This window comes from Engystomops pustulosus, chromosome 10 (assembly GCF_040894005.1).
Source record: "Engystomops pustulosus chromosome 10, aEngPut4.maternal, whole genome shotgun sequence".
NCBI lineage: Eukaryota > Metazoa > Chordata > Amphibia > Anura > Leptodactylidae > Engystomops > Engystomops pustulosus.
In genome coordinates this window covers 64,610,321-64,631,801 of record NC_092420.1, presented here as the reverse complement: position 1 = coordinate 64,631,801, position 21,481 = coordinate 64,610,321, and the positions used below count along the sequence as shown (strand labels likewise).

The 21,481-nt window shown below is 41.4% G+C and overlaps 1 protein-coding gene across 1 annotated transcript in view; it reads right to left on the bottom strand.

Moving 5' to 3' along the window:
* The window catches only part of PKN2 (protein kinase N2), a 74,712-nt gene that overhangs the window by 4,216 nt on the left and 49,015 nt on the right, over positions 1 to 21,481 (bottom strand). Inside the window, exons 6-21 of the mRNA XM_072128988.1 lie at positions 17,072 to 17,285; positions 14,751 to 14,936; positions 11,816 to 11,925; positions 10,116 to 10,259; positions 9,958 to 10,033; positions 9,696 to 9,870; positions 7,967 to 8,099; positions 7,165 to 7,301; positions 7,007 to 7,082; positions 6,828 to 6,919; positions 5,915 to 6,091; positions 4,893 to 4,955; positions 3,571 to 3,647; positions 2,998 to 3,140; positions 578 to 685; positions 71 to 151 (exon numbers count right to left, since the gene is read on the bottom strand). Coding sequence (XP_071985089.1) covers positions 71 to 151; positions 578 to 685; positions 2,998 to 3,140; positions 3,571 to 3,647; positions 4,893 to 4,955; positions 5,915 to 6,091; positions 6,828 to 6,919; positions 7,007 to 7,082; positions 7,165 to 7,301; positions 7,967 to 8,099; positions 9,696 to 9,870; positions 9,958 to 10,033; positions 10,116 to 10,259; positions 11,816 to 11,925; positions 14,751 to 14,936; positions 17,072 to 17,285 — 1,992 coding nt within the window. The remainder of the gene's footprint in view (positions 1 to 70; positions 152 to 577; positions 686 to 2,997; positions 3,141 to 3,570; positions 3,648 to 4,892; positions 4,956 to 5,914; positions 6,092 to 6,827; positions 6,920 to 7,006; positions 7,083 to 7,164; positions 7,302 to 7,966; positions 8,100 to 9,695; positions 9,871 to 9,957; positions 10,034 to 10,115; positions 10,260 to 11,815; positions 11,926 to 14,750; positions 14,937 to 17,071; positions 17,286 to 21,481) is intronic.

Below are 21,481 nucleotides of genomic sequence, written 5' to 3'. Positions count from 1 at the left end.
CCCCGGCCCCTGTACTAGGATCACTGTGCTGCTCTCAGATACTTGTGTAGGACAGAATACAAAACCTTACCCTAAAGAACGCATGCTTCTTCACATCCTCCGCATCCTTTTCACTGGCTCCCAGCCTGCGTTCTGGATTTCTTCTTAATAGCTGCAAGAAGAGATTTCTTATTCAGAGCTCAAAAGGGTTAAAATAGAAACAAAAGACTACGGGGGAGCTTATGAGAAATGTCTAGACTAGGACAGTTCTGCTCTCAGAGACTTCTGATAAAGGTAACGGGTCCTTCTTGACAAAATGGTTACAACGTCTGGATGGAAATAAGCCTCATCAAGTATCATGTAAACAAAGCCAAATTTTCCCAGTGAAGTCGCCTGCACACTAACATGCTTGGTCCGGGTGCTGCTCGGATCCTAAGAATGGAGCACAACCCAGATCATAGTCATATTTATGTATGATGCAAGGATTCCAATCCACTGCCCTGTGCTCGATCCGTGGGATCTGATCGCCACCCTTTCCAGATGTGTAGTGGCACTTGGTTCACGGTCGTCCAGAAATACCAGGACAGTGGTCACTTACCCTTCTCATAATGGAAATGGCTTCTGTAGACAGGAACCGCGGATATCGGACTTCATCATTAACTATACTGTCAAACACTTCCTCTTCATCATCTCCAGGGAAGGGGGACTAAACAGAAAAAATGGGGAGAACAGGCTCAGGAAACACGAGCATAAAAGTTGCGCTTTACTGAGGTAATCGCAAGGTCCCTTAGGAAGGCAAACAAAAGCCAATAACTGATGATTGTTAGTGGTCCCATGATAAGAGAAGGTTCTAGCAGTCGGCCCTTCAATGGACCAGATTGTTTAATAACAATCAAACCTTAAAGACCAGGCCCTTTTCCATTTTTGTGTCTCCGTTTTTTGCTCCCCACCGTCAAAATTCCATTTATTCTTCCATGTACAGAGCTGTGTGAGGGCTTGTTTTCTGTGTAACAATTTGTACTTTCCAGTGATGGTATCTAATATTCCATGCTATGTACTGGGAAGCAAGGAAAAAATTCCAAATGTGGTGAAATTGGCGATAAAAAACAGGTTGGGGCCACTTTCTTGAAAGCTCTGTATTTATGCCTTTCATTTTTTATTCCAATGGACAACCTCCACTTTATTCCTTGTGTAGGTACCATCAAGGTACGAAAAATAATTTCTTAAATTTGCCATCTTCTGGTGCTAATAACTTTTTAAAATTACAGCGCATAGATCTGCATATGGCCATATTTTTTCTGGGATGAGACTGTTTTTATTGCCACTATTTTTGGGACTGTACAACCTTTTGATCACTTTTTATAAAGAGTTATAGAAATAGCTAAAAAGTAGTGGTTCAGACATTAGGGCATGTTACAGAGTACGACATGGGGAATACAGCTTTTTATATTTTGATGGATTGGGCATAATGGGATGTTTATGATTTTTTTTGGTTTATTTTTAGATCATTTCTAGGTAAAAGGGGGGCGATTTGAACTTTGTAAAAAAAAAATATATATATACACATAAACCTCAATTTCTTTAGACCTCCAAGGGTACTACAAGCCTTGGGTGCCAGATTGCTCCTACCATATTCTGCAATATTGCAGTACATGGAAGCTTTCCTAGTGATCTCAAAGCATCCAGACACTTGAGGGATCAGGCTGAATTACAGGCCTGAGAGTCTAGAAAAGACTCCTGGCTGTCATAGTAGACACGGACCCAACTACAGGTATTACTGGTGGGTGCTTGCTGCAATATGCAGCAAACACCCACCTGGTACAGAGAGGGCTCATACCCGTAAGCCTCCTCTGTCCAACCGCTCTCGGCGCACGCTATACTATTAGGACTTGGGTCCAGAAGGGGTTAAAGGAAACCTACAATCAGGGATTTTCCCTACTAAGATAGATCTGATGGTATCCCCATCTAATCTTTTAAAGGAAGCAAATGATTGGCCAAGGGGGCGTGAAGTATTCTTTGCTACCATGCCCCAGAAACCTCTGCCAAAAATGAGTTAACATTTTTTCTCTCTCCATCAGATCCCCATAAATCAACTTTGTAATTCAAGATGGTGCCGCAATAGGTGGCTGCCTGTATGCCGTGCTCCAGCACTCCCCCCCCCCCCCTTTTATGCCCTCTTTTTCCCTACTTTCCTTCCCTAATACACCCGCCAAGATTCCCAGGGACCCTCAGCCTGCTTATGATATCAGGTGCACCAGACCGCCGGTACTATGGCTGGACATTGCACCTGATCCTGACACCACAATTTAAGTTCTGGTACCAGAACCCTCCCCGCACCCCACAGTGTATCGGCACAGAGAGTGAGGGGTTACGCTGTATCCAGTGGCTCGGGCTGTCAGCCAGGCAGCTTAATACGCCAGCAAAATGTCACCTAAGCAACAATGGACAGTGTTCCTCCCGACCAAAGTTAGCTTCACTGCTACCCCATGTATATTGCTGATCACATGAAATCACAGTATGGAGGCATGCTGTGATTTCATGTGATCAGATACATGCACATGGTACAGTTTTTTTTATTTTTATGAAGGAGCCTTAAGGACCTTATATGATGTCACCCTGGTCATATGACATTATGGCTGAATTCTGAAAAGGCAGAGCTAGGGGATTCGGCCTGAGGAGGCCATGTCCGCCTCACTTGTTCTAGCTATCCCTGGATACCAGGCACGATTATAAAGTTATTTTTAGCTAAAAGAAAGACGTCAGTTATTTTATAGGGCTTACTAGCTGTATTTGTAAAAAAAAAAAAAAAAATGTGGTGACAGGTTCCCTTTAAGGCCTGAGAACTAAAAAAGAAGACCAATGAATGAAAATGCCAGCCTCCCGACAGATAAAGATCTGTTAGGTTACACCTGCTCAATCCAGATCTTTCTCAAGTACAGAGAGGTAGGGTAAGGAAGCTGTCCATTGAGACCATCTTTGGGATAGTTATAGAGATCATATTGATATACAAGTACTTACCTCCCCAACTAGCATCTCATAGATCAGGACGCCAAGCCCCCACCAATCCACCGCTCTGGTGTACGATGTTTCTGTGAGGACCTCAGGGGCCAGGAACTCTGGTGTTCCACAAAAAGTGCTTGTTCTATCCCCAAATCCCATTCCTAAAGAGAGAGAAAAAAGCTGAATTCTTTGTAAGCAGCCTCCGCTCCCCTTTACATTGTTAGTAGACAAGTATCATGTAAGTAATAAATTATACAGACCAAGCATCCGGGGTGCCTGTACCCCAATCTAACTAAACAAAAGAGAGTTTCCCCTTGTAAGACTTCTACAACATATAACCAAAACAATAAAAGCGGTTCTTCAGAAGATAGATATAGATAGAATTGCGCCTCCAGCAATTTAAAAAGCAATTCTGAGCCATTTTGACTCAGTTTTCAAGAACAGGACCTTTACAGGCCAACAAACCCTGTACTAATTGTTTAGTACTTATTCATTCCTGCTCCCACTCCTCATCTCCGGCTCACTAGATGCATTAAGCCACCACTAGAGGGCGCCCCTGTGTTCTTCATTCATTACCATGTTTGTTTTTACCTTCTTTGCAAAGACCGAAGTCAGCAATTTTCACGAATCCTTCCGTATCCAACAGCAGGTTATCCAACTTCAGGTCTCTATATTGACAAAGAAAAGAGGTATAGAAAAAATGGAGGTAACAGTACTTGCAGTGTTAAACACAGACCAGTTATATATTGGTTTATTGATTTTGGAAGGAAATATATGTCATATGAAAAGTAACAGATCTCAGGTTTTGGAGATTATATATGCCTAGAAGGCTTCATACAGCAAACCATGTGTGATGCCTTGTGCAATGCTGTGTAAAATGTCAGTAGCTTTTTGGCTTTTTAAAAAGGGACAAAATGCTTTTTATTATGATACAAAAAAATTAAACCATTTACTAAGATCCCCTCAAGTTTGGTATCACGGCATCTATAAATATAATTCATTAATGAATCTGTTTAGTGAGCTCCATTAAAAAAGAAAAAAAAAAAGGATCCAAAAATGTTAAAAAAGTGGTACCAAAAAGTGAAGAGAGTTTGCATAAAGCCCTGGTAATTTGTAAAAAGCACTGTAACTGTATTGAACATTGTGATACTTTTTCAGATATCATATGACACTCATAATTCTGGTATTGCTGTAATACTAATAGACTTAGAGTCACGTGTGGCTGGTTATGTGTTGTGGGGTTATGGGAATTTCACGGGTCACCATATTATGGAAAGAGACCATATGGGGGAGAAGACCTCGGTAATACAACAACCAATGGAATACGGCACAATGGCGGCATGTGGTGCCACAATACGGCCACACAGGAGTCTATGGGCATTGAATTAAAGGGGTTGTCCTCTTTCAGAAAATAATTGATATTGTGTTTAAGTAAAAGTTACTCAATTTTCTTACATACTTTCTGTATCAATTCCTCATAGTTTTCTAGATCTCTGCTTGTTGTCCTGATATAGAAGCTTCTATGTTTACTTTCAGTGGATAGAAATCTGTTCATGGTCTTGTTAGCCATTAGTATCAGATCTGATTATTCTCTGTGATAAACACGAGTCGTGCACCATGGACAGATTTCTGTTTACTGGAAGCAAACACAGAAGATTTCTACAGAAGGACAGCAAGCAGAGATCTAGAAAACTGAGGAATGGATACAGACAGTATATTGGAAAACTGTATAACTTTACATTCCATAAACAATATCAAATATTTGCTGAAAGTGGACAACCCCTTTAAGACTTTGTACAAGTCTGTAGTTACCAGGAATATGAGCGTGTGCAGAACAGACTCACATGGATATCTTCTTTGTATGTGTGCACTTTATGATAATATAGCCTCCACGTAACCTGCGAGTAACTTACCTGTAAACTATCTTGTGCTCATGTAAATACTGAAGGCCGAGAACTACACACGCTGCATAAAACCTGTGGATGAGGAAACAAGGCAATGTATTAGAAATAGAAATTCACCCGAAAAACTCAGTGTGCAAAAATATATATTCAGCAGATCTAATCAGCCATCTATATGGATGTACCCTCAAACAGATTTATGGTGGTGCCCGGGGCTCAACATAGCGGATGTAGCCAGGTGGTAGATGACAATGTGTGGCTTTATTAAAGATGTAACACGTTTTGGCCTGGCAGCCAGGCCTTCATCAGGCATTTACATTAGAACTAAATGACTTTGGTTGAGCAGCTGAAACCTCCACAGACAAATTTAGTTACAGTTCTGTTGAGCATCCATACACAATGCATATATCAAATTAAACCCTCCTGTTTAATATGACACAAGAATTTTCAGGAGATAAAGGCATTTGAAGTGTGCCCCCCTCCAGACGGTCAGCAGAAGGCAGAATATAAAAGGAGCTGCAGGAAACACTTTCACTTTTCATTAATGCAGAAGTACATGCACCCTCTGCATCTGTAGCTGAACCTGGCAAAGTGTGATGGAATAATGCTGTACACATTTATAACATAGTAACGTAAAAGTTACTTTTGTTAAATAACAAAAAAAAAAATCTTATTAATTCACATTCATATGTTTGGCAAATTTTAATATGTAGTTATTAAAACTATGGTATTAAGATAAAGTCTCACATGTCTTGTAACAAATTTAACTTTGTTTTTTTTCCCCAATATGTAAAGCTTTTCCAGAGATATTGTCATTTAAAGAAGTGCATAGCAGAACGTCAAAAATTGACCTGGCCTTTCTGGCACCAATGACCATCGGTAATGAAAGGGTTAAAACAAACTACTTGTTCTACGTTCTGAAATAATAAATAAAGCTAAACAAGCAGGGGACCATTCACATGGCTCAGCACTTGCTATGAGCACTTGCATAAGGTGATGTACTTATCCAGGCAATGAACTAAACAGGGACTTACACAGCTCTAGGTTCTGAGAAGACGTCGGTGTGGATGTGCATCATCAGATCTCCTCCGGCTGCATACTCCATGACAAAACAGACGTGATCTTTTGTTTGGAAGCAGGCAAATAGATTTACCAGGAACGGGTGCCGTACGCTATTCACAGTTTCAAAAATGCGTTTCTCACACATAAGGCTACGAGAAAGGAAGAAAACACAGAATGAAGGTAGATTGACTAGAGCAAGAAAAGAACCATACAAAGAGAGCTGTAACCACAACCCACTCTACAAACACTCTGCAATCTGTGAGGGTCCCCTAGAGCCAAATAAGGTTGGAGACCTGTGCCACTACCGCTCCGTGCATTCAGTACTTGTGATGGGTGGGGGCTGCAGAGGTGGTTAGTACAGAAGTCATCAATGGCTTCAAGATATTTCAAACTAAACAGATTTTAGAAATCTAAGATGGAGAAATCAGTCTTGGAATATGATGCATAGAGATAAATTTCCTATTATATTTCCTATAGTAAGCCCAAGCTTTCATCTCACGGCTGGGCAATGATTTCACATCTAACTAAAAACCTTTGAAAAGGCAAATTTCAGTTTACAAGTCCCTGTAACTAGTGATTACTGTAGTCCAGGTCCATTTTAATATATGTCCACAAGGGGGCAGTATGCCTCCCTTCCACCATACACTCAGATCTGTCACCTGTCTCATACAGACAAAGGGGGGCATTTATCAGAAAACTGCAGCCAGCACTAGTTTTTACAAATGAAAGTTCGTAGGCTGCCAGGTAGGAACAAATGTAGAAATATATATGCTGCCCCAGCAGGTACATCCGGAGGCCTAAGCTGCTTTATGTATCCGACCAGACAGGAGATGGGAGCACTGGTGTACGATAAATCTCCCCCAATATATGGGGTACAGTAAATACCTGTCCACTTCATCACGTGCTACAATGTCTCCTTTCTTTAAGGCTTTGATGGCAAACATCTCATTAGTGTTCTTGTACTCTGCCAGAAGAACCTGAAATACAGAAAAATGTGAATAAGTCCTGTGTGTGTATGTGTATAATATATATCAGAAATATAAAAATATACAACTTTAACTCACTTTTCCAAAATGTCCTCTGCCCAACACCGCGCAGCATCGAAAGTCCTGGAGACTGAACTGAAATCGCGGCTGCACCCTGCAGAGAGAGGATGATGACCCCATAAATATATACCAGACATAGGGGAGGAATAAGACATGTGATAGAGAATGTGGCTCACCGCCTGTCCTCCGCCTCCTGCATCGCACTATAATCCAGATCTGACACGGTGATCTGCCCTTCGTGTGTCAGCTCTGCTGAAGGTAATGACGCTACACTGTTCCGGTTATTAGAGAACTCATAGTTTGGTCCGGAGTCCTGCAGGGAGAGAAGAGAAAAAAATATTACAGAGAGACATAGAAATAGAACAGAAACTACTAAACACTACAGCAATCTTTTGCTAACAAGTCATGTTAAGACCAAGGCACTCAAATGGTTAACACACAAAATCACATCGGATACAACGCCGTGTCTAGATACACTGTGTCTTTAAGGGATAAACTGATCGGTAAGCAGCTATTTTGTTCACTCTCAATTTAATAAGCCATATCTTTTAAAAAGTATCTCACATCTGGGGATCACACTTTTGTTTTTTTCCTGCTCATATGACAAATGCCTATGGAAGTCTATAGAGAGGGCAGTGGAGAAGGAAGCAGGAGTTCATGACAGAAGGACAGACAGAGCTACGGCAGTCTCCATCTCATCCCAAGTACTTTGCTCTATACAGGTCAGTGCTGTGATCCGGGAGAGATTGGAGCAGCACATTCCCTCCTGTATCTGTTATCAGCCTATGGGAGACAAGATAGCAACTAGTCTCCACCCAGAAAAGGAAAACTGCTGCTCAATATACTTATATTATTAAGTAATAATGGAAGACAAAGCATGAAGATGTGAAGGGTCACGGTAATCTCTTCCTGTTATCTGTATAGATCTTGACAAAGGTTTACAAACTTGTGGTGTGTATATGTAAAGGTATGTATTACCTGGGCTGGCGTGCTTGGGGTCTTAATATCCGATGACGATGGATATAGCTCCAGGTCTAAAGACGATGCCCGAGGTGGAGCTGTAGGTGGCTCTGGTTCTATTTCAAAGTTTAATTTTCCTATAGGAGACTCACTGCAATAAAAATGACATTGTACATGTGAGTTATAAAGTCACACAATCATTGAAATAACTGAAAACTTTACCACGTGCATAGGAACCCATGACCACAAGGGGGAGACATTAAACCTCTGCAACAGCACGATATAGGCAGGATTTGAAGTTTTTATTTTTTGCAGGTCAGAGGGTTTGTCCCAAATGGCTGCAAAATCCAAGGCTATTCCATCACAAGTTCAATGTTTAAGATTATATAAATTATATTCCCAGTTTATCATAGGATTTACTCCTAATTTGAGATAAACATATAAATCAGTCTCAGAAAAGCTTTGTACGCATTTCCTTTTCATCGCCCGTTTACTTATTTTGGACTATTCTGTGACTTGTATCTTGGACCTTTTCCTCTGCAGCCTGATTCTGATACCTAGCTGCCGCGACTCCCTTCTCCCCACCTTCCTCTCTGTAGACATCTATATGATCTAAAATGTACAAGTTCTGCCAGTCTTCATTTTATTAGGAAAAAAGGGAGCATGTAAGACAAGCTGGTGTAGAAAGAAGCACTTTCTAATATATCTTATCAGTTTCTTATATTCACTTTTTTAATCTTGAATAAAAGTCACCATTTAAAGGGGTTTGCCACCAATTACAGGTATGCTTTTACACAGTTGCTGTGAGCCTTGAATATCACATAAACAGAGGTTCCCCAGTCCACAGCCTTCTATTGGTGGATTGGTCTATTGGATTGGTGCATTGGTGGTTTTGTCAGTCACATAGAAGTCAACAGAGCAGTGGAGACTAGGGGATGGGCAAACCCGATGGTGGGTTTGGGTTTGGCCATTGGACTTAAGACACATTGCCAGTTTGGAAACTAAACAGCCAAATCTGGAAACTTGACACTGCTAGCAACTATCCATAGATATTATTAGCCAGGGGGTTTCCCCCAGCCAATCACAGCCATGGCTAGTTGTTAGGGGAGTCAATTTGAAGGACCATCGGGTGTGCTTATCCTTAGTGGAGACACATGAACACATCTGGAACCAGAGAATGAAGGTCCTTGAGCAGTGGTTGGACATTGGTGATCACACTCTTATGTCCTGTACTGTGTACAGAGGATAAATCACATTTAGGGAAGGGGGGGGGGGGGGGGAGGTAACCAATATAAAATAATTTTAAATAGTGTTTTAGGCTTTAATCACATCTCAGTCTCCCATTGTAAGGGTAAGTTGTGAAACCAAGACATATCCCACTGCATGCACATACAGTGAGATACAATGTCCCATCCACCCCCTCTCCCCCTCCCGAAAGATGTAGTGAACATCGCAGCAGTCAGTGATTGGCTTCCGCAGATATTCAGGGCGATTTCCCCAGTGATGTCACTTTACTTATATGAACAGTGAAATCACTGGAGCAGATGTTTATCAGAGGCTGGGGATGGATGCAATACTTTGAATCCATACTCTATAGTATGTTGTTGCCTCTGCTGAGCGGATATGCAGCAGGAAGGAATAGGATGGACACTGAATAGGATATACACTGAACAAATCTATAAAATGTAAGATGTAAATGTAGCAAAAGTACAATAATTTGTGCACTGGATGTGCAACGCAGCCTTACCCGACACCCGGAGATAATTCTACGTTTCTCGTGTCCACCACTGGAACAGAGGCAGGAACAGATACCTGGGGGCTATAGGTGCCCGAGTGATTCACTGTTGGGATGGCTCTTCTCACTAGTCGCCCCCAAGTGGCAATGTTAATGTTCATCTGAGGAGCTCTGAGGAATGTTTTGCCTGCAACCAACACAAGCAAATTATAAGAACGTAGGAAAGACAAGGAACAGACGTTATAACCCAACTGCAATGCAATGGTCATTATACCTTGTTGTTTGGAAAAGATCTTCTTTTGCCTCTGAAGTTTTGGTCTTCTTTCAATAACTGGATTGAAAAATGTTACCTGAAACAGAGAAAACCAGAACAGTCAAGAAAACTGATGTGAAACTCACGAGTCGTCACTACTGAACACTGATTGTACTGACCTCTGCAAAGAGTGTGCCCTGCGGCTCCAGGTACAGGCACATGCCATGCCGCTGATTGTCCAGGAAATCTTCTAACCTCAGAAACTTTACTGCGCACAGGGATCTCCAGTCTCTCCAAAACACGGAAATCTCAAGTTCTCTCGACTAAGAATAATAATAATAAAATATATTTAATAAAATCCACTTTGTCATAGCATGTCATTGTTATGATCGAGTTGCATAGAGTTTCAATTCTTCATAAAAAGAAATCTTTACTCGTGCCCATTTTCTCCTTATCTATTCTATTATGCAATGGTATATTAGCTCAAGGGAACCTGTCATCAGATTTAACACCACTAACATACCAGTCCCCTCTGGTAGGTATAAAATGTCCTTACTAGAATTCCCTATTTTATATAAAAATGTCAACCACCTAACCGGTAAACAAAAATAAAAAAAAAAATGTCACAATTAAAAATTGCAGGGGGAGTCACTTCAGACGCCCCTATCTTTGGTTCTGTAGTAACTAGAAACATGCTGCTGGTGTTATATATATAAAAAAATTAATCTTTCTACATATTAGGAGATACAGGCAGATAAAGAGCCACTTCATCAATATTTCTTTAACAATATCTCACATTTCCATCTAGGTCATTAAAAGACACTATGAACTAAGAGAAGAAATTCTTATCTTTAATATGACACCAGAACCATTATTTAGGTACTACAGATCCCCTTATCTTAAGTTGTATAGTAGTGAAACACTTCTGGTCTTATATTAAAAATAAAAATGTTATAATCTTTTAGAGCGCACAGGGCTTGGGGTTCTGTGAGCTACAGAACCAGACAGACAGTTAAAGACATAGCTGATAATCCAAGCTGCAGTTAAATTGAGTTGCTCCTATACTTTTTTGCCCAGATCTGTAGATCACAGAACCACAAACCTGATGCAATCTGAAAGATGAGATGTGAAACTAAAACCAAAAATAGGGGGATCTAAAGTGACCCTCCCCTGCTGCCTCTAAACTTGACTCATCTCAGGCAAAATATGACCCTTCTCTGCTCATTTGGAGGATTTTTTTTTTTTTAAATAGGTAAATAACTGAGATTTCACATTAGAGAGGGAATTCTAGAAAGGACATTTCAATACCTACCCTTAGGGTTAGTTGTTCAACTGGGCAAAACTAACTACTGCTGGTTAGTAGTGCAGTAACGCATGAACACTGGAGTATACAACATACGTCAATCATTCACATGGAGAGGGAACCAGCAACCTCAAATGTAGATAAATACCACTAGAAAAAAAAAGGAGCTACTCGGTTCTCAATATAAAATTACACAGAAAATGTAATTGTAATTTAATGTAAATTTAATTTGTCTTTTATTACAATTAAATACATTTTCTGTGTAATTTTATTTTGAGAACTGAGTAGCACCTTTTCTTCTTGTGGCATTTATGATATTTGGGAGTAGTTCCGTATTTTGTAGGTGGAGGGCTAGATGCCCGGTCCTATTATGTAGCAAAATGAAGATGTGGTATTTAACCTCGAATGTAGAGATGGGCAGTAGCATAGTATTTTACATTTTCATTCTTCATGGTGAGCTATGGAGGGAATACTGGCAACTTTATTTGGAAGTTGTGTGAGCTAAATGATTTCTAAAGCAAATGTATACAATCTTATGTGCCCCCATAGTGCCAGAGCCTGGGGTACTGTACATACTCTGTCCAGCTCTAGTGTAAACTTCTGGTCCCATGACTGGTTGGAAATCGGTTTCCAGTTGGTCTGACCGACCACGGTATTGTCCAGCTTCAGCACAGCACAGACCTCATCTGTAAGGAAATTACACCAACTCAGCTTAGAAGGCTAAGAGGATTGCACAAAACAAAAAGCTCCACTGTTAAACCCCCCACAACAAAATATCTGCTTTAGGAAAGATTAGAGATTTAGTTTTTCTTGTGTAAAGAGCCCAATGTATGAACAGACCAATAGCTTCCAGAGAGACCGGGGCTTCCAGGCCATTTGTAGGGCAGGTTAACCCCTTCACCACTGCAATACGGCTATATACCTCCTATTTGCACATGCCCCCTGCAGAAAGGACGTCTATTAACGCCGTGTCCAACTTCAAAAGGCCAGATCTCCTGAACTATGGCACATAGAAATATACTGGAATATTCACCCTTAAAATTGTACTAAAAAAAAAATGATTTTTTTTTTTTTGTACGGCTTTCAATTCCCAATTGTAAGCTTAAGAATGGATAGCTCCAGTTCTCTTAAGCATCCATGGACAATCCATATCAACATATTAACCCTTTCAGGACCTTGCCCTTTTTTGTTTTTTCATTTTTTACTCCCCATGATCAAAAATCCATAACTTTTTTATTTTTCCATGTACAGAGCTGTGTGACGGCTTATTTTCTGCATAACAAATTGCACTTCATAGAGATGGTATTGAATATTCCATGCCGTGTACTAGGAAGCGGGAAAAAAATTCCAAATGCAGTGAAATTGGTAAAAAACCGCATTTGTGCCGTCTTCTTGTGGGCTTGGATCTTACGGATTTCACTGTGCGCCCCAAATGACAGGACTACTTTATTCTTTGGGTCTGTGCGATTACATGGATACCAAATTTGTATAGGTTTTATAATGTTTTCATACATTTAAAAAAATTAAAACCTCCTGTACAAAATTTTTTGGGGGATTTTGCCATCTTCTGGCGCTAATAACTTTTTTATACTTTGGTGTACTGAGCTGTGGGTGGTGTCGTTTTTTGCGGATTTTGATGACATTTACAATGTTATCAATTTTAGGACTGTTCGACCTTGTGATCACTTTTTATAGAATTTTTTAATTTTTTTAAATGACAAAAAAAGTGCCATTTTCGACTTTGAGCGCGATTTTCCGTTACAGGATTAAACGCAGTGAAAAAACGTTATCATATTTTGATAGATCGGGCATTTTCGGACGCGGCGATACCTAATGTGCTTATGATTTTTACTGTTTAATTATATTTATATCAGTTCTAGGGAAAGGGGGGTGATTTAAGTTTTTAGGGTTTTTTATTATAATTTTTTTTTTTAACTTTTTTTTATTTTTATTTTTAGTACTTTTCAGACTCCCTAGGGTACTTTAACCCTAGGGTGTCTGCACGATCCTATCATATACTGCCATACTACAGTATGGCAGTATATGGGGATTTTACTCCTCATACATTACAATGTGCTGATAGCACATTGTAATGCATGGGTTAACCCGAAGTAGCCTCGGGTCTTCGTGAGACCCGAGGTTACCATGGCGACGGATCGCCACTCCCCGATGACGTCACGGGGAGCGGCGATCCTCGAAAAGATGGCGGCGCCCACGCGCCGCCATCCTTTTGAAGCCGGCGGCGATCAAGGTGAAAACACCCGCGATCGGTGCTAGCACCGATCGCGGGTGTTACCGGTAAGCCTTTGCTGCAATATGCAGCAAAGACTTACCGGCTATGGAGAGGGCTCAGCGCGTGAGCCCTCTCCATGCACCCGCGGCCGACCCGTGACGTGCTATTACGTCACGGGTCGTGAAAGGGTTAAAGAGCACATTTAATATGACACGAGAATTGTGTTTCTACGTGAAAGGGTTCAGGAGATATAGGCGTTTAAAGTGTGCCCTCTCCAGCCGGTCAGCTGATGGCAGAATATAGAAGAAGCTGCTGGTGACTTTCGCCTCTTCCCGGCGCCGCTGTGTTATGGTACAGCGGTCAAAAGCAATTCTGACATCCAGACTGTCATCAAAAATTGCTTTGCTTATGGAGTGCAATAACGACCATTTCCAAAAGGGATGAAATGAAAGAGAAAAACCTCGACCAACCTTGGACGCTATAGACAACAATCTGCAGGCACTATGTTATAGAGCAGGAGGAGCAGACCAGATTTTAGTCCACAATGCCCAGCTTCTCCTGTTCCATAATATGCTACCTACAGATAGGACACTATATACACTACCTCCTCAGCTCCATAATATGCTACCTGCACCTAGGACACCATGTACACAATCTGATGTCCTCAGCTTCTTCTGCTCTATAACATACCACCTGTAGATAGGACAATATAGAAAAACAGTCTGCCACATTATCCAGGCTTTTAGACTTCTTTTTTGTCCCCTCTCTGACTTGTCCGACTAAGGGGGCACGGCTTTTGGAAAATGGGTGTGGCATCAGAGGAAAGGCCCATGGCCAATGAGCATAGGTCATGTGCCAAAAATTCTGGAGCACAATTGAGACCAAACTAAAACTAGTTGGTCTAAACTGTGCACCAGAAACTAGTAACCGATTGTTTTATACACACAAGTGGTGATAAAATAGAGGGTTTTTTAAGGCATTGACTCGTGGTACCTGAGACACATTGTTAAATTTCCCCCATTGCCTGTAAATAGGACACTGTTAAAGCCATAATATGATGGCCCTATAACAGTTCTATAGTCCATGTGGCAGCTACAGAAGGGAAACCTGCCCAAATCCTCCTCACACATTTCAAGGTTAAGTTATACTAAAGAACATGGAAACTTGACAGCTTACTGCTGGAAACCCGATTTTCCATAAACGCAGCGATCATGAGACATTACTGAGCCAACACCATGTAAATGGAAGGAGACCATAACAAACACAAAGTTACTGAACTGGAAAAGTCATCTGTCTTCAGGAGATTGCGACTGCTGCCGCTTTTACTTCTACTGGTCCTGCTCATGAAGGAGGATCGCGCTTCGCTCGGACTCCAGCCCGGAAGGGTAGTGGTCGCCGCTTTCGACCTGCCGGGGACGTTCTCCAGAATGTCCTGGCAGCCCATGAGCCGGACTTCAAGGGTACCTGAAGGAGACAAAAAAACGAGATGATCGGTTCTCAGGACACAGGATCAGTCGCTAGGCCAAGTTATATACATGTCACTCCTGGAGACAGTGGGGTGGGGTGTTTGGACTTGTGTGGCTTGTCTTAGATGGTGATAAACCTGCCATTTGAGTCTTGCCACTTGTGTTTTTACGACTCTGTCGCTGGGTACTTTGCCAAATATTAAAAAAAAAAAATTAAAGAAATGCAAAAGCAGACAATGATTTTAAAGGAAATCTACCATCAAAATCCAGCATGATAAAGCAGGAACTCTTGCTCATAGATCCAACCGTGACTGTGGTAATCTTCTTATATCTGTTATCTATGGCCTCCTTCCTTCTAAAGTCGACTTTAAAAATTATTCTAATGAACCACATTTTGGGTGTTGGGATAATGCCTCTCCATGCTCTGGCTTCACAGGCTGTGACACTGTGCAAGGAGAGCGAGACTAACTAAATTTTATTAACAGGATAATAGGTCTCACCATTATGTATACCCATGATCACACCAGGCTCCAGAGATGAGGACACAAAAGGAAAATAACCAGGAGGTATAAGTGGGAAGATGATGAATGGAACATGCAGCGCATGACAAGACAACATTATACATTCATATCCGGAATCTCTACATGTGCTGACCTGCAGGATGGTGAACACTACATGGGGATGGAGGATCTGCACTGTAACAATCACTACTACATCTCAGTACAGTGAAGCAGTGGGTGATATATATTCCATATATTCCAATCATCGCCTGCAGAGGTCCGTGTGAATGGGGCCTAACAAGGAGCGTAGAGCCTCCTGAATGTACATGGACCATAGGTTTTCAGTGCGTCTAATAGAGGGTAAATTTCTCCCCATAGAATCCGAGCTCGGGGTCCCGTGGAGATCCCAATCCCCGCCACCCACAGGCACGTGGACTCATTTAGTCAGACGCCAATTAGAAGCCAATTAACCTACATATTGTGTGAATGTACAAGACACGGAGGATAATATCGCCCTGGGCCCAGCGTGATTCTAGCGGCTTATCTGCCTTGTGAGATATAAAGCAGCTTCATGCAGTTTCTCCAGCAAAGTCTACAAATCCTGATATGGGTCAAAATACATTAGAAACAAGAAGCTAACTACATGGGAGAGCAGACAACACGTATCACTTCTTTTACAAATGCAAACAAACTATTAAGGGAGAAAAATATTGGATTATAGAGAAGCAACGTAATTGAGGTCATAAAAGACCTCTGCACGTATCTGGAGGTCATTTTTAAAAGTAGTTGGGAAAAATGTACCTGAAGACCAATGGCAAAAGCCAAGATTTCCCCCTTCACCCATAAGACAATATATAGGCTTCTGATCTGTGGTGGGCCCACTAATTAGCCCCAACTGCCCCGTCAGGTGGGGTACGAAATGTCCTTTCTAGAATTCCTTCTTTTATGATAAATCTTGCCTGTTTACCTATAAAACAACGCCTCCAAGTCAAGTGAAAACAAGTAGAGAAGAGTCGTATTTTGCCTGAGATGAGTCAAGCTAGGAGGCTGGAGGGTCTCTTAAGACTTCCCATCGTCCGTTTTATGGTACATAGCAACAGCTTTTGGTGTCGTATTAAAGATGAGAATGAGAATTCTTTAAGACTGCATCAAGTTTGTGGTTCTGTGAGCTACAGATCCAAAAATTAAAAAAAAAAAAAAAAAATGTAGAAATTGGAACTGCCGGTATCTGGTTCTTTAGGTCCCTGAACCACAAGCCTGATGTGAAGATGATATTCTTATCTTTGATATGACATGTTTGTAGGTACTATAGAATCCAAGATAAGACTTTTCCTGCAGCCTCTAAGCTTGACTCATCTCAGGCAAATATTCTTACTCTTCTCTGCTCATTTTCACATGACATGGAGATTTTTTTTTTTAAATAGATAAATGGATGAGTTTTTGCATTAAAGAGGGAATACATGTGAGGGCTAGTAGTTCAATGGTGTAAAGTTTGGTGACATTGACAGTGTCAATGCTATACTGAAATGGGGGCACAGGACCCTCATTCTCGTGATCCGGCACATATCCCCTGGGCAGAGGTTATTGCAGTCTAAAGTGACCCAGTGTATAATCGTCCATGCATATGACTTACCTGTGAGAGCAGCGGGCTTGGATAGTGTACTGTACTGGTTCTGTGTAGAGATCATACTTTGTCGCGGGCTTAGTGTTGGAGATGCCACCATGGACAGCTCTTCTATGATGATATTGCTTTTCGGGTGATTTTTTGGCAGTTCACTGAGTCTTTGTTCTAGGGAGTATTTAAGGAGGTCTAACTTCTGACTAGACTCATTAAATCGGGACTGAGCCTGAAAATCAAGAAAAAAGCCATTACGATTCAGAAATATACATTATCAGTATAGTGTGTAAGATGAAGAATCGGGCCGTCCTTGAGTTGAACGATCCCACAATGTGATTATTCTGGAAGATTTGTGAAATTCTAGATTCCTTTTGCAGTGAGAATAATTGCCAGCCGGTAGCTTCAACCAGATGCTTAATGGAGTCCTCCGACCCACAACAAGTTACCGCTCAGTGCAGCAGGGTGCAAGTCTCTCACAGCAATCGTGTCTCAGTACCTGTCCCATGGAGAGCCCCTCAACTGTCCTATCTGCTGTGTAGGCAGTTACAACCCGGCACCACATTTTTCACAACTACAGCCAGTGGCAGGTTCCTATAGAGCCCTAGTGACTGACTGACCCCCTTCTTTTAGCTAAAAATTGTTTCTCTCACATCCCCATAAAATCAGAGTTATAAACTTGCCTGGTATCTAGGAATCCATAGAGCGGGTAGAGGGGCGTGGCCTAATGTCATGCGACTAGGGTGACATGACAGGTCCTCTAGCCTCTGACCATTGGCAAACCATCAGGTTTGCATTGGCAAACTGTACCACATGCTCATATCTGACCACATAAAAAAAAAAATCACAGCAGCAGGATTTCTACTACTCTCCATGCAAGCTGCTCTGATATCATATACGATATGAAATATATGCTTGGTGTAAAGTTTGCTAATGTTAGAAGGATTAAGGAGCAGTGATATCATGATGGTCACATGAAATTACTGCTGCATGCAAAATACAAACTACACGGGGAGGAGCTGCTGGATTCGGCCCACGGAGGCCACGCCCACCTCAACTCGCTATAGACATCCTTGAACTTTATAATTTTATCTGGTGTCCAATATATGGGAATCTAAGGGGAACAATGTTTTGCAAAAAGAATGGTCTCAGTTAGTTACTATGAATCCATGGGAACCCGCCACTAGCTTTATTTGTGAAAAATTTGTTGACAGGTTCCCTTTAAGTAATTTATGGATTGATTTAAGCTTGTTCATCTATGCTTAGGGGTCCAGTGGGAGGTTGAAGCAAGAATTTAGCATAAAATATTACAAATATTGTTAAAAAAAGATTTTTTCAAATCAATCTGCTCAGCTCCTTCTGCTGTACAACCTGCTGACTACAATTAGGACACTATATACAATATGCTCAGCTCTTCAAGATTCATCATGTTCTGTAATAAATACAGATATAAAATTTGCTCAGCTCCTCTTGCTCTATAACATGCTACCTGCAGAAATCTGTTCAGCTCCTCCTGTTCAATATAATGCGGATTGCACATAAGACACTGCAAACAATCTGATCAGCTCTTCAAGCTCCAACATGTTCTGCAATTAATACATAGAGATGTATAATCTGCTCAGCTCCTCCTGCTCTATAACATGCTGCCTGCAGACAGGACTCTTTGCACAATGTACTTAGCTGCTCCTGCTCTACCACTACTTCTCTATGCACTGAAACTGGGGGAGCAGTGAACACAAAGTTAATTTAACTTGCGGCATATACATGTCCTAATTGCAGACATGAAAACTAAACCAGATACTTCTTATACATGAACAGCAGCCTGGAATAATGACACATACAATGTGGACAGATGTAGAGAAGTGAATGGCCGCGCCCGAGGAGCTGACTAATAGTAAGGTGCACGGAGCGGGTGACTGGCAGATGAGCGATGCAGAGCCTCCGATGTGCGGCGATACAACTATAAATAGTAGCTTTACTAGAAGGACAGAACGTAAAGTCTTATGTGCATGACTTCCAGAAATGCTGAGGAATGTGAATCCTAATGTAAGACGTCTACATTTCCTCGAGTAATTGCATCAGGTCTTCAGTGGAGATGAAAGCAATGCACAAGGCGGACAACACGTTACATTTACAGGCCCCCGGCTTAATGCAAACAATTCAAGGAAAAAAATTACCACCAGCATATTTTAACAATAAATATGTGACCACCAGCCACCACCCAGGAGGCCATGGCCACACGGCCTAGAAGTAGAGCGAATGTCCTATTTACCTAAAGGATAAAGGCTCAACTAAATACACAGGCGTAAAACCTTTAAAAGCTTTTCATGCGGCACACAGTGATCTCCATTCAATGCATTATTAAAGCCTCCTGCTGTAAAGGTGTTTTATCATATAGCAAGAGGTGGGAGGGACCTCACCTAGAATAAACTCCAAAAATCAAACACTACTCCACCCAAGAAAGAAGCCAAACCCAAACTCACATGAGCTGTCAGATTCTGATGCATCATGTATTAACCGTGACTAAACCATTCCGACTAGTGCCGTGATCTAAGGCCTATAACCAGATCAGGGCAATCAGGAGTGCTGCTGGGTTACCATGTTACCCCCTCTGCTAAGTCAGACGTTAAACCTCCATTCTTTACTTCAACAAAGGTGACAGACAACGGTCAATGCAGTCAATCATTTAACCCCTTACCGATGCAGGACGCCATGCGTCGGCTGTGGGTGATTGGTGAGGTCTCACGGGCTGAGCTCTTTCCATAGGTGGTGAGTATTTGCTGCATATTGCTGCAAACACTTACTGGTAACACCTGGGATCAGTGCTAGCACAGATCACAGGGGTTAACCCGTCGGTTGCCACCCCCACTGTCCCTAGAACTGATATAAATATAAATAAACTGTAAAAATCATAAACATGTAAGATATCGCCGAGTCCCAAAATATCCGATCAAAACATAATAGCACTTATTCCCGGTGTTTAACCCGATAATGGAAAATAGCGGACCAAAGTAAAAAAAATGGCACTGATCAAACGACCGTACAGTGCTTAAAATGGTAGCATTGAAAATGTCATCAAAAGTTGCAAAAAAATGACACCACCCACAGCTCAGTATACTGAGGTATGAAAAAGTTATTAGCACCAGAAGATGGCAAAATAAAGAATTTTTTTTGTACAGGTTTTAATTTGTGTAAATGTATGAAAATATTATAAAACCTATACAAAATTGCCCAGGATGTCATTTGGTGCGCATAGTGAAAGCAGTAAAATCCAAGCCCACAAGAAAACGCCGCAAATGCAGTTTTTCACCGATTTCACTACATTAGAAATTAATTTTCCCCGCTTCCCAGTACATGGCATGGAACATTAAATATCGTCACTATGAAGTGCAATTTGTTATGCAGAAAACAAGCCATCACAGAGCTCTTTACATGGAAAAATAAAAAAAGTTAGGGTGAAGACACACATGGCGTTTTTGGGCCGTTTTTACTAAGTGCGTTTTCAGATCGTTAAAAACGCATGCGTTAAAAAACGCATCCGTTTTTTGAAAACGCATGCGTTTTTGTCAGTTTTTCATTGCGCAATTTCGGAAACCCGGACAAAAACGCATGCATTTTCAAAAAACGGATGCGTTTTTAAAAAACGGATGCGTTTTTTAACGCATGCGTTTTTAACGATCTGAAAACGCACTTAGTAAAAACGGCCCAAAAACGCCATGTGTGTCTTCACTCTTATAGATTTTTGAAGGTGGGGATTGAAAAATGAAAATGCGAAACCCAAAAAGGGCCAGGTCGTTAAGGGTCGTAAAAAACCCTACTGGGCTGCTAAACCTAGAAGGAGGACTATAAAATAGAAGCCTAAGAGTGATGCCACGCATGGCGTTTTTGGTCTGTTTTTAAGCATGCGTTTTTAAAACTCATCTGTTTTTTACCGTTTTTCCCAATTATCTTGATAAACAGGTTGCAAGCAGCCAAAAGCATGGTAAACTGTAAAAAACGGATGCGTTTTTAAACTAAGTGAAAACACATGCTTAAAAACGGACCAAAAACGCCATGCGTGGCATCACCCTTGGGCTATCTGCAGAAAAACATTCTGAATCTTGGATATCAAATATTGACGCCATCTTAACAACCGTTATCCATACTTTCATGAATAATGAAAAGGTTGTGATCAGGAGAATGAAAACCAAGTAAGAAATCACAATTCCAGTGTTGGCACGTATTGCGCTGTACTTGAGTGAAATACGAGCGATAGTAGAGCCACATCCCTGTTCCTTATGTAGCTTGGTAAGGGGTCCGCACAAACAGCAGTAGAGCAACTCCTGTGTTATTCTACTCCTCGTCTGCGGGTCCCTGTAGGTGCCAAATAAGGTGGAGAGGATCCATAGTGTGCACCCCAACCAGGGCTCCTTCCGGTGCAGGGCAGAA